Source organism: Mytilus californianus, unplaced genomic scaffold (genome assembly GCF_021869535.1).
Source record: "Mytilus californianus isolate M0D057914Y unplaced genomic scaffold, xbMytCali1.0.p SCAF_7, whole genome shotgun sequence".
Classification (NCBI taxonomy): Eukaryota; Metazoa; Mollusca; class Bivalvia; order Mytilida; family Mytilidae; genus Mytilus; species Mytilus californianus.
The window spans coordinates 13,033,543-13,046,808 of NW_026262723.1; the positions used below are offsets into that span (position 1 = coordinate 13,033,543).

Below are 13,266 nucleotides of genomic sequence, written 5' to 3' on the forward strand. Positions count from 1 at the left end.
ATTTACTCAGGCTGTGTTATCATTTCATATAAATACATAAGTATTATTGAGAGAGAAAAAATCTCATTCTTGAAAGTTTTATCAAAAAAAAAGAGAGATGCTTCTCCCTTGTGGCTTATTAACCTTCATTTAAACCTTTTATATGAGGAGCAATGAGTAGTATCTTAATTATTGTAGTTGAATAGGTGCAGCACTATGTTTTCAAAAGGTTTGACGCTCGCCCTTTTTCACTGAGAAAAAGACAATATCTTGTGATTTGCTTGTGTGCATTAAAATAGAATAGTTCATGATTTTCTTATGACATATTTGTCTGTTTATTCGCATATAATTTACAATGACCATGGGTCAAATTATTGGGTAAATGCACAAGTAAAAAATGTAATGAAGACTTATGTATCTAATTTTACTTGTATGAAGTGTGTTATTTTTCTATATTATCAGTAATTCCTGTAGACTAGAATGATAATTACAAAACAAAGACTTCATTGTGTCATGTTTACTTACAATTTAATAATATTATTAAATGTTCATGCCTGTTTCCAGTCATAACAAGTGCCTTTCGGATCTCTTGGGAAACAGATATATGATTGTGCCTAAAAGAAGTGTTCAGCCCCGTGCCAGTAATGCATTTCAAAAGCGAAAATAGTGATAATGTTTATCTAGAACCAGCTGTGCTAACTAGGTATATATTAAAGACAACTAACCTTCATTTTCACAATTTCCTCTGGTGTACAAGGTGCAATCATTCATAAATCAGTCTGAGAGCTGCTGATATCTTGTTGTAAGATGGGTCAATGTTCGCAATTATTTCTCTATAGGCGGTAATGGTAACGTTTTCTTCTGTTGATCAGTCCATATCGTTAACTTGGATATGTATGATGGCTCGTTTCGAAGCTGAGACATTTTCACATATGTGGTTAAATTTTCGGAGTACGAAGTGAGATTACTTTTTCCGTAAATTAGCAAACCCCGAAAAATCCGTTCGTGATACGGCTCCTCGTGGTAAAAAAATCCCTTTTTTTACACAATAAGTTCTTTGAAAATTTAATACTTTGAACACATTTAATAGCTCCATAGTTTTTACACATTTATTCTATGTTCCCCTACTTTCTAAATCAATACAAATGGTTAAGCTCAGTCACTTGTTTATCATAGAAACGTGTCAAATATCACTACACAGAGATTTTTTGTTTACCCACAACTTTTGAGGCGCATTAGGGATATTGACCCATATTATAACAAAGAGAAATTTTAAAACTTAAAGAGTGTTCAGGAAAATATGATCATCCTAAAACAATCCGCCATTATGGCCTAAATTGTCGACCAACTCCTTGTGGAAATTATTTCCCCAGAATGATGATTCTAAAAAATTTCACTTCAGTGTCTCAATTGTCACACTAGTTATAGGATATACTGCCATTAAATGACGTTTTTTTTGGGTTTTTTTTAACATCATACAGTTTAATTTATGGGTATAAACTATAAACTGTAAAAAAAGATAACCAATACAAGACTTACAACCACTACAATGTAACTAACATCTCAAATAAGCAAAAATGGCATCTTTTTTACAATTTGAGATATTTATACAGAAGTAACAATATATATAGTGATCATTGTGAATTTTCTTTGTTTGCATTTTGTAATCTGCAACACCTCCAAAGTCAGGAGCTGAGTTTCAACTTTTACAGAATCTCAACAAACATTAAATTGTGCACCTCCAATTCACTTTGTCACAGCTCAGCTTATAGCATGATACATTTTGGTCTCCAGTCATAAACATTTCAGTTTGTGCACAAAATCTTTTGAGCCAAAACAATATATTTAACAAACTTGGTTTTTGTAATGCCACATGGGGTGTGGCAGACCTGTATTTGATTGTTAGGACACTAGGCGAAAGATCAAGTTCATATAATCAGTCTGTATCAGTTAACAGATTGATATTTGTGCAAAATATTTTCCAAGTGTAATATTTTGAACCGTATGTTCCACCTATACCAAACTAGGTTTGATTATGTCCCATGTAAAGGTTTCAAGAAGATATCTTCGAACAATATGTCCAATCTCCACAAAACATAGCTTGGAAGTAAAGCATGGAAAAAAATGCTGTTGATTTTTTGGTAACTAGGTTTAAAGTCACAGTATCTATGAAAAGACTTACATTTTGGGAAAGGTTTTGTTGCCAGAATATATTTTATGAGCCGTCAATCAGACTTTTACAAATCTTTAGTAGTTAATATGCCCATGGTTGAAAAAGACAGTAATGATTTTGAGATCAAAGGTCAGGGTCACAATAGCCATTGATTAAAAAAAAATACTGAAATTTAGTCAAATGTTTGTTTTTTAGATATCAAACTTCACCAAGTCTTGGTAAAAACAAAAACTCATGTGCTTATGGTTCAAACAGAACACTTCTTTCGGTCACTTGGTCAAAGATCAAGGGGGCAGCAGCAATTGATAGACTGAATGTGTTAGCTCCATTTGACATAAATTGACATCAGACTTTAAACCACCGAAACAAAACAACACAAAAAAACCCCTGAAAACAAAAAGCATTGCACATCACAAAATACTGTTTTTTTCTACTTCAAATTCCTAGACATTGGAACTAGGGATATAAATTAATGATGGTCCTGGAATTTTTGTTTTCAAATAATTTTATGCATTCCCTTTAGCAATACATGAATTTTGCTATATTTACAAAAAAATACCAGGCTTAAAATTTGTAACACCAGAGCCACAGTTGTAGTTGCCAGACGCACGTTTCATCTACATCAGACCCATCAGTGGCTCTCAATCAAATCAATTGGAAGGCCAAAACAAATATGAAGTTACATGGTTAAGCGACTGCTTGAAATAAACAAAAAAATTCTATTGAAATACTCACTTTAATATTGGAACGTCCGCTTGTCCGTCAGAGAGGGTTCACTTCCCCCGCCCTTATTTTATGAATCAGTGATCAAGGTTAAAGTTGCGTGGTCAAGTCCGTATCTGAGATACTATAAATATTAGGTCAACTATATTTGGTGTATGGAATGATTGTAAGGTGTATATGTCTAACTGGCAGGTTTCATCTTACTATGCCCTAATTTTCATGGTTCATTGGACAAATGTTTAGGTTTTGTGGTTTCGACTATTTCTCGGATACTATAAGCAATAGGTCAATTATCTTGATGTATGGAGTGATTGTAAGGTGTACATGTCTGTCTGGCAGGTTTCATATTACTTTGACCTTATTTTCATGGACCATTGGTCAATGATAAGTTTTCGCAGTTTTAGCAGTTTATCAGATATTATAAGCAATAGGTCAACTATATTTGGTATATGTAAGATTGTAAGGTGAACATGTCTGTCTTACAGGTTTCATATGACCTTGACCTAATTTTCATGGTTCATTGGTCAATGTTAAGATTTTATGGTTTGATCTGTTTCTCAGGTACTATAAGTGATAGTGTAACGGTTTATTTCTTCCTCTGTGATATTTTTTCCGGCGGAAAATTTGTTACAGTAAATATTTTCCAGACATGGTATTTCATGGGAAGATTTTTTTCCAGAGGAGTGAAATTCTATCTCTCTTATACGGAAAGTATTTAACAGTATATTTTTTTCCGTTCTGAATTTCACAGAAGCTTGTAAAATACAGTCCCATTGTCTACTATGTAAGCTACTTCCAATCTATATATACCTGACCACAATAATTAATGTGTCACCAAGGTAGAACATATTTGCATAACGTATCAATCAAAGGGAAGTAATTATAATCAATTTTCTTTTAAAGATATTACATTCTGGAATCGATTTCAAAGTGAATATTTTTCCTTTACTCCTCATTTTTTTTACAATATAAAAGGATGAATTTAAATAAAAATTAAGAAGACAGAAAATATTTCACAGGTAAATACTATCCACCTGTTGAAATTGTTTCTGTTCCTATATATTGTTGTGTTATGATTCATCTGATTTTGTCACATTATCAACAACTACATTACAAATTAAACTACACTTTTAATAAATGTACATATATTAATCAAATTCAATATCTAGTAAATGAAATAAACACAGACACCAAAATGAACCATTTTTCATCAAATGAAATCAACACATATTATGAAATGTATGTAAAATCAAACATAAATTGTCACTTGCTCCAATGCCATATACTTTTGTATCTAAATAGTTAAAAATATCATCGTACTCAAATTCCTCCATTACTGTTTACTGTAATAATATATTTCTACCTTAAATTTAATTTTTTAACAGTTTAATTGTAATGACATCTGAAAACAACTCACTTTTACCTGTATTTCACTTACACTATATTTATTGATCATGATACTTTTTCACAATTAAGATCTTGAAATTATTTCTGGTTTTGTTACATATGTTTCATGATAATTGTATTTTAAATGAATGAAATTTACTTAAAAATTATTTCAGGAAATCATTTTTTAATTATAATCTGTGAAATTATTTCCCATTATAAAATAATTATTTTTTTTTTATTCACTTATTTAGCTTTTAAATACTCTTTTATTAGTCCATAGCATTTGCTAAGATTTAGTTATTTTTATTAACTATTCAATATTTTAACTTCCCTGGAAAAAATTTTATGGCAATGGAAAATATCTCACAGTGAAATATTCTCCTTCGGAAATCTCACAACATCATCTGTAACATTTTTTCCGACGGATGATATTTCATCCGGATAGAATTTTGTTTTACATTAGGACCACTGTATTTGGTGTATTGAATGATTGTAAGGTGTACATGTCTGTCTGGCATGGTTCATCTGACCGTTACATCATTTTCATACAACCTTGATCTTGTTCAGTATATGTGATACTTGTAGTTAAACCTTTATATTACAAACTTTCAACATAAATTCAATCATAAGAATCCAGCCGAGACAATTCAGCGTGTTGCACTCTTGTGATGAGTGACATCACCCCCAAAAAAATAAATGAAATTTGTATTTCAAAGTGTCTAACGGTAGCACAAGCAGGTGAAATGTGTTAAGACTTGATAATGAGAAAGGAGTCAACATATAACCAACCAAGATAAATCTTCTAAAACAGTTTACTACTCGTTGAACACAAAGATTCTTGGTGTTACAAAATATTTTTATTCATGGTAGATCAATATATATATTCCTTGGTAGATCAAAATGCATCCAAGGTTTAAGATGGAGCTGAAATTAAGGAGCTCCAATATTGAATTTGTGATGATTGCATATTGTTGTACCATATTTGCCGAGCATAGTTTGAACGGCAGATGCATGTTGTTGGTCTTCACACTGCTGGAAAATTGAAGCACAGCCTTTCAGGCTGTCCACAAACCTGTAATTGAAAATCAAAATTTCCAAGGGCTTCTACCGGTACATTTGCATTTAATAAGATAATTCTCTGATTTGATTTTATTGGTTTGTCATGCAGCCATCTTTGATGAAAGAAAAAAATAATAATATCACATTGGTAGACACCACTTTTAATTATTGTTTCATTTCATTTTTAATGTGTTGAAATAAAATCAAATCTCGGTAGAAAAGACGCATGTTCCCAAAGGAATATGGTACTGTTACAGATTATTAAGAATTTCTTTTTGTTTTAGACATATATAACAAAACTAAACATTTTTAAACTCCACAGTACTTTAACGGAAGCGGCAGTTTATTTTAAGCAAATCAACATAGTAACAAATATACAATAGTGCAATTATGAAAATGTGTAAATGTAATTACGGCTCATTAAAGACTGAAGAAAAATCATCTGCCAAAAACCTCGTTTTCAATTTACAAATCTTTAAAAATTTGACAAACAATGGCAAAAATGTATAAAAAAGAAGTGTTAAAATACAAAATTATTGTGATCGCATGTTGATTTAATACACTAATTACCTGAAGTAAAACTTACCCACACGTATTTTGATTATAGCCAATAAAAGAATCTTGGACACATTTCATGAATTTTGATCTGAACTGTGGTTCATTGTAGCATTGTGCTAAACCTTGAATATCTGAAATAATATAAGTATTTGTATAGAATAAATTGATTAATGGATGCTTAATATCAAGTGAAATATATTCAGTGAATACTAATTTCTCTAATTTCAGGGTTGTTTCACATTTCTCGATCGGTGTGAGAAAAATATTTCTCATCTCTAAAGAAAACTTTGTTCTCGGCATATAATTGGTCGAAATTTAATTATGACGTCAAATTTTCTTGGTTTCTTCTGAATTTCCTATTGTGACGTCAAGAATAAAGGCGACCATGTCTGATGACGTCACATATCAAGAACACAACTTTCTGCAAATCTTTGAAAAGGATGGATAAACTTTGTCTAAAAATCAGTAGAGAAACAGATTCCACCACTATAACTCGTGTATTACGATATTTCTCCTCTCTCAACAGTTAAATTTAAAATTTTTAAAAAGCTCGGCAACTCGGCCTCACGCTTTAAATATTTATAAAATAACTAATCGAAGAATTCAAATAGAGAAAAATATTCAACGAGTGACCGAACAACACATTAATTCACGAATGCGCGTAGCGCATGAGTTAATTATCAGTGTTGTTCGGTCACGAGTAGAATATTTTTCGATATTTGAATTCTTTGATTAGTTATTCTTTTTATTACATTGGCAAATGGCTTTTTTTATTGAAATTAATGTAGAAAATGTAAGGAACTATATCTTTTTTCTACGCATTCACAATTTGTTTTGATCCGACGTTATCGACGTCATGACCACGCCTATTGTTGTATGACGCCAGAAAGTGAAATAACCAAGTCTATTTCACATGTGAAATTATCGGTCTTTATTTGACTGGGAAATCAATGTAATTCAATGCTACCAATGTAATAATAAAATTTAACCGTCTCGATTTGAGAAATATACACTTGATGCAGTGGTGGAATCTATATATTCATGACGTTCACATTTTTTAACCGTCTGGAGTGGAGAAATATCGTAACACACTTGATGCAGTATTGGGGCTAGGATGAAATTTGGAAAAAAAGCAGGAGAGGGGTTTTGATTAAAAAAAAAGGCAGGATGAGCAACTTGCCAAAAAAAAAAAAAAAAAAAAGGCAGGATGACAATTTATGTTAAAAATGTCAGAATAAACTAATAAAAAAAAAAGGCAGGACACAATTTTTCATCCTTGCCCCCCCCCCCCCCCCCCTAAAAATCTAATGGTAGCTCCCTAAAGGATTTCTCTCTGACTGCCACGGTCTTTAATCAGAACGCCATGTACTCGGTATTCTATAATTCTTAGCTGATTTAAACTTTTCCAATCAGATGTTTATTTTATTTATATATTTAAACAACGACTTGTTCTCACATTTTCAGCTTAAAGGATCGAAATTTAATTCTGATATAAGGTTCCTTTTTGTTCAATGGAACCGTATCAACAGACAGTAAAACATAGATATCAATACAAAATAGTAGACAAACATAAAATCAATACATATAAAACACTAAATATCAATATTCAGAATTCAATCAGTAATATTTTAGAAAATAAAGAGATAAATTTATTTATTCATCATTTTTTCGATACCTGTTGAAATTCAACAAGACAAAGTTGTATGTAAAATTTTACCAAATTCTGTCAGTGGTATTGCTCATTTATTTGTTTTCCATTCGTTTGATGTGTTGGAGCTTTTGATTTTGCCATTTGATAAGGGACTTTCCGTTTTGAATTTTGCTTGGAGTTCGGTTGTTTTGATATTTTACTTTTTACAGTATCTTGACCATATTGACCGTAACATGAAAATATAAAATAGATTGTATACAAAGATTCTTCGATGCCCTACAACAATACTAAAATTACACACACAGATATACCCATGCACATAAAATATTGAACAAATATAGACAAGGGTATACATATATGTCAAGCTCTAATTGAGACGTTATGAATAAATGTTACATTGGCTACTACAATTTTAGTCTACTATCTAATGCAAATGATATCCAAACCTTTCTTATACTCAACACAAACAGCTCTTTCTATTTCAGCCATCATTTCAGTTACAAAATCCATCTCTTTACACTTTTCTGCCTCCTTACAAACGGATTTTTTCTTCAAATGTCTGCAATACAATATGAAATATCAACGTAAAAATCTAAAGAATATGAGAAGTGGAATAATTCTGAAAACCAACTTTTTTTCGCAGATACTTCATTTCGCGTTAAACCCTTTTAAGCCGACTTCGCTGCGATTTATTTGTCGCGATTTTCTTTTTCCTTGATGAACTTATAGGGATGTTTTACACAATCGCAACGATTTATATTCGCTTTATTTTTCTACTCGGGGAAAGTCTCGAAAATTAGTTGGTTTACAGTAAGAATAATTTTCTACTACAATACTTGTTTTGTTGAAAACTGTAATACTGTAATGTTGACCTCTAGAGGTTAATGTTTTGTGTTGTTTGGGCGTTTGCTCATTTACGGATACCGCACATTTCCTTTAATGTGTTGCTTCAAACCCAATACTTTTTTTCCACAGTTAATGGTGAGATTTTGTTATGATATTGGCACTGACAAGTTAAACTTTAATCCAATTCACTGTCAGAATAGAAAATTAAGTATTGACACAAAATATAAAAATGAAAAGATGAGATATGATTGCCAATGAGACAACTATCCACCAAAATTCAAATAAAGTGGATATAAGCAATTATAGGCAAACGTACGGTCTTCAACAACGAGAAAAACTCATACCGTATAGTCGGCTATAAAAGGCCCTGACATGAAAAATATGAAACAATTCAATTGAGAAAACTAACGGCCTAATTTACAACAAACCAATTAACGAAAAACATGTTTTAATTGTTCTTTTTAACTTTAAATGGAATGCTTATAAAACATTATTTAAAGTATAAAAATGCAGGTTAGCTCTTTTGTCAATTAAACTAAAGTTACATTATGCAAGGAATGAAAATAAATCATATATTAAATAGTCATTTTGATTGACAATAAAGTGTAACTATTTTCGTCTGGTAAGTTACATATACTCAAAAATAGTCAAATCTTAAAAACGAAAAAAAAATAATGTGTAAACATGAAATAGTGATTGGTATTTTATATTGAAACCAATCAGATTAAAGTTCATAATATTCTGCATTGGAAAATGCTGGTACCTTTATTAATTTTTACGGCTCAACATAATTTAAATACCGATGATTTTTATTTTGTGACAAGTGAAGGTATATATATATATATAGACAGAAATATACTAGTACACATACTGGCATAGCTCGTCAACTGTTTCTGCACTGACATCCTTTAAAGCATCGCCATCATAAAAGAATTTTTCAACGTCTAGAAACCTGTACGAACAACTGAACACTGGATAGCATTCTTTCGGAACACTCCAGGATGTACCTGCAAATATATGATAACGTTTTGTAAGAAAATTCACTAGCCTGTCAACACTCAGGTTGGGAGTTCGAATCCCGCTCGTGGCAGGTGCGCTCGACTCCAATCTTAATTGACTAGGATTGTGAGTTTTCCTATTGAAGATTGGTGGTTCTCTCCGGTCCATCCGGCTTTCTCAACCAATAACAACTGACCGCCACGAAATACCACAATAGTGATGAAAGTGGCTTTAAACACTAACCAATCAATCAGCCATGTTAGAAAATTCTGTAACTTGTTTATGTAGGATTGTAATGATGATGTTTATCTGCTACTCGTGTTGAAAAAGAACAGTAACCAACGTAGAACTTTTATTGAGATGATTTTAAAAATCAATTAAAACTATGAAAAGGAAATTTTATAACCAGTTATCTTGATTTTTCTCTTAATAATCAAATTACGATATTGGAACATTGGTAAACTCGTGTTGCCTTAATTTGCCTTAATTTGTTTTGTTTAATGCTTTGAGTTACAATGTAAAACCTGATCAAGCATACCAGGCTTATAATTTTTTATACTTGGGTATCGTTAACATAAGACTCATCAGTGACATTCGAATAACAATAGTTGGAACGCCTTATCAAAAAACCAAGTTGTAAATCAAACTGTTAATTACAAAAAGATCTGTCAATAAAAACCTTTGCAGTACCAAAAATTTAACATTTTATAAACAGTAAAACAGAAAAAGAGCATATCAGTGATATTATATGTCAAAATAAAAGTGCGGACTTCTGGGCTGTTGAAACACTCGGGGATGAAACGTTCACCAGCCTTGTCATTGACCCAGTATAAAATTATCAACAGGCAAATAATCAGTAATTTGGACATTTATATACTCTGTTATTAGACATTATCATTCTAGCGGTATTCGTGCTGCTTCATTAGGAAAAAAGAGCATTACTTTCTGCTCAAGTGGGAACCTCGTCTTCAATCATCATATTTAAGAATATTTACGCAATTGGTTTGTCATGCCTTTTTGAAATAAAAAGGCATATTTGAAAGCAGCTGCAATTAAGCTTTGTACCACCGTTATTTTACACGAAATTCAGGTCTACATGTTTGCCAAGCATTCCGTTTATGCTTGTGTTCTACGCAACTATTGTTCATGGAAAGACAACGAGTTATTTATTTAATTAATTATAATACAAGCCAGCCTTGAGTATTTAAAGGTACATTACTTGAATTCAGTATTGTCTTTATCACATATTTAGGAAAGATAAAAACAATGTGTAGTGATATGACTAGATGTTCATTGTCGTCAATGAGACTATTCGGTAAACATATGCTGACAATATAATATTGTTTGTGATAAAATATCAGTATTTAAAAAAAAAGATTTGACTTACCCAAGGCAAAGCCGAATTGAAGAATTACCAAAACCAACATAGTTTTACTTGTTGAAACGAGTTTGATCTAAATGTTTTATGCTGAAGATGAAAATGCCATTCATTTATATAAGCAGGAGTGCAATATTTATGGAGATAATTGACAAATTTTGATGTGTTAATTATTTAATATTATTATCAAGTACAATATCTATGAAGGAAATTGCCAAATTTATAAAAAACACGCTGTGATTATCATTGCTAGCACGTTTTTTTTATCTATTTTGTCACATTGAATTAAATGTCAAAGTATTTTAATAAATTTTATCTTGCTTTAGTATACTAATTACAAGGCATTTGTTATACTAGTATGTTAATTTGTTTTGTCACGATTATCCTAAAATTATCAAAAACATTTATTTTTTGTAAATGGGGTTTTCCAAGGCTTAAAAAGTTCATTGCAAAATAACCTATTTATGCTTGTTATTGCTTGACATTTGTGAATTGACGTGGTTAGGTACGAATTTTGTGGTTAGCAAGAATTTGATAGTCTTGAAACTTATGTAAATTGTAAATAGATTAATTTAGGTCGATGTAAAACATTTGTATAAAGTAGTATGATTACACGAAAATCGTATGCAAAAGGGCGATTTTAATTTTTTCAAATTTTTTCTTCGTCTCTTATAAAGTTTATAAAAATCAATCCACAGAGCAGTTTAGGTTAAACAATATGTACCCAATCAGAATATAACAAAAGCTAAAATTGCAATATGATGTTGCCAATTTGACCGTATACAGTTGTTCCTGCTCCATTAAGAACAATTAGATTTTTATTTGGCCTTCCAAATTTTCGGTCACGAACTTGCCCGATTTAATTTTTTCCAGAATCACGTTTTTGCTGCCATTGTTACTTAAAACAGAAAATTAAAGAATGCAATTAAATAATTCAATAAGAAATATTATGCTACCAGACTTTTACATAACGCATCTATGTTCTTCATTTAATTCCAGTCAGTTGGATACGGGGTAAACAGAAAATCTAAATTTCGGCCTATTTCAAAATGCAATTACAAATTTCGGAAAAAAAAACCGTATAAGGCTGGTTGATTGCTTTTGAAGTTGGAGAGATTGTATATTTTGTATTTAAATATCATTAGAGAATGGTAATTTTCGACAATAAGACAACAATAGTTTATCGATATTGAAATTTCATCAATTGATTTATGTATATGAAAGGAAAATAATTACGCCATGACATACGACAGCAACTGATGAGGTACTTGACTTTGGACAGGCATACGCAAATGTGTTCTGATTAAACTAGGTTTTTGAAGATCCCAACCCTGCCCTTTTAAAATATCGATCAGGAGTTAAACAAAACGTTTATATAAAATTTAAAAAAAACATTAAGATAAAAAAAAAAAATTGCATTAAACGTTTACATGTATATGTTACATTTCAAATTTGATCCCAGTTCGATCCAGAATACGTCTTTTTTCAATATGGCGTCTTAGTAACGCAGGGTTAATACTCAGCAAGATATTTTAAAGATATAATCACCCTTTTTAACGCGATAAATATAGTCAATTGAGCAAGAATACCACCCTCGGAAAACATTAAAACATGTATTCTATAGAAATAATTACTTAATTGCATAAAAGCATATACAAAGTATGATGATTATATAAAAAAAAAGTTATCAATGATACGAGGCTTACATTTTGGTACACCAGATGGGAATTTTGTCTACAAAAGACTCCAGAGTAGCGCTCATATCAAACTGCTGGAAGTCCAAGTCAAATAAGAAGTACCGTAGTTGACTTCACTGGTTGGAGTGAATTACCTTTAAACACTGATTAAATTTATCACGTTTGTCATAAAAAGGAATAGTTGAACATCAAAAGAATCAAAAGAAGCACAAAAAACAGACAATAAAACAAACCACGCCAACCACAGACACTGGACTCCCCGAACAAATAATAGACAGACAAACAAAGGAAAACTTAAACGAACACGGTCAAGAAAGCCTTACTTTGCACATGCAAAAATCATGTGCGGTTATACCAGTTTTACTTTGATGAGGTTTTACAACTACTGGGTCGATGGCAGTGATAGAGGACATAATCAGCACAATAGTCAATACTTTTGAGTTGACATTGAATATCTTTGATTTGTTCATTTTCTGCAAATTATCTATTCAGAAAATATTGAAATATTTGATACATTAATTATGGTTTTAAACCCTAAGACATTTACTGCATTTACCGTGTGTGGCAATTTTTCGGAATTTATGATTCAAATACTCTTCAACTTCTTGTTTGATTTAGCCTTCCAGTTGTTTTTTTTCGAGCGCAACTCATGAGTCTCATGTGGGCGAAATGCCCGTCTGGTGTACTATGATATAAGCCTGGTATCTGTTATGAGTTTTAACATGTAAGCATTAGTGTAATATTTATTCTACAAGAATTTTTATATTTTTAGATACATTTCTTGTTTGTGATGTGCTGATTGAACAAGATTTTA

At 31.3% G+C, this 13,266-nt stretch overlaps 1 protein-coding gene across 1 annotated transcript; it reads right to left on the reverse strand.

Moving 5' to 3' along the window:
• Positions 1–5,099: 5,099 nt before the first annotated feature.
• Positions 5,100–10,881, reverse strand: LOC127709093 (uncharacterized). Its single transcript, XM_052214446.1, has 5 exons — positions 10,765–10,881; positions 9,250–9,385; positions 7,979–8,091; positions 5,910–6,012; positions 5,100–5,336 (listed from the first exon to the last, which is right to left on the reverse strand). The coding sequence occupies exons 1-5, from the start codon at positions 10,802–10,804 to the stop codon at positions 5,195–5,197; spliced, it is 534 nt and encodes a 177-aa protein (XP_052070406.1). The 5' UTR covers positions 10,805–10,881; the 3' UTR covers positions 5,100–5,194.
• Between the last annotated feature and the right edge of the window lie 2,385 nt (positions 10,882–13,266).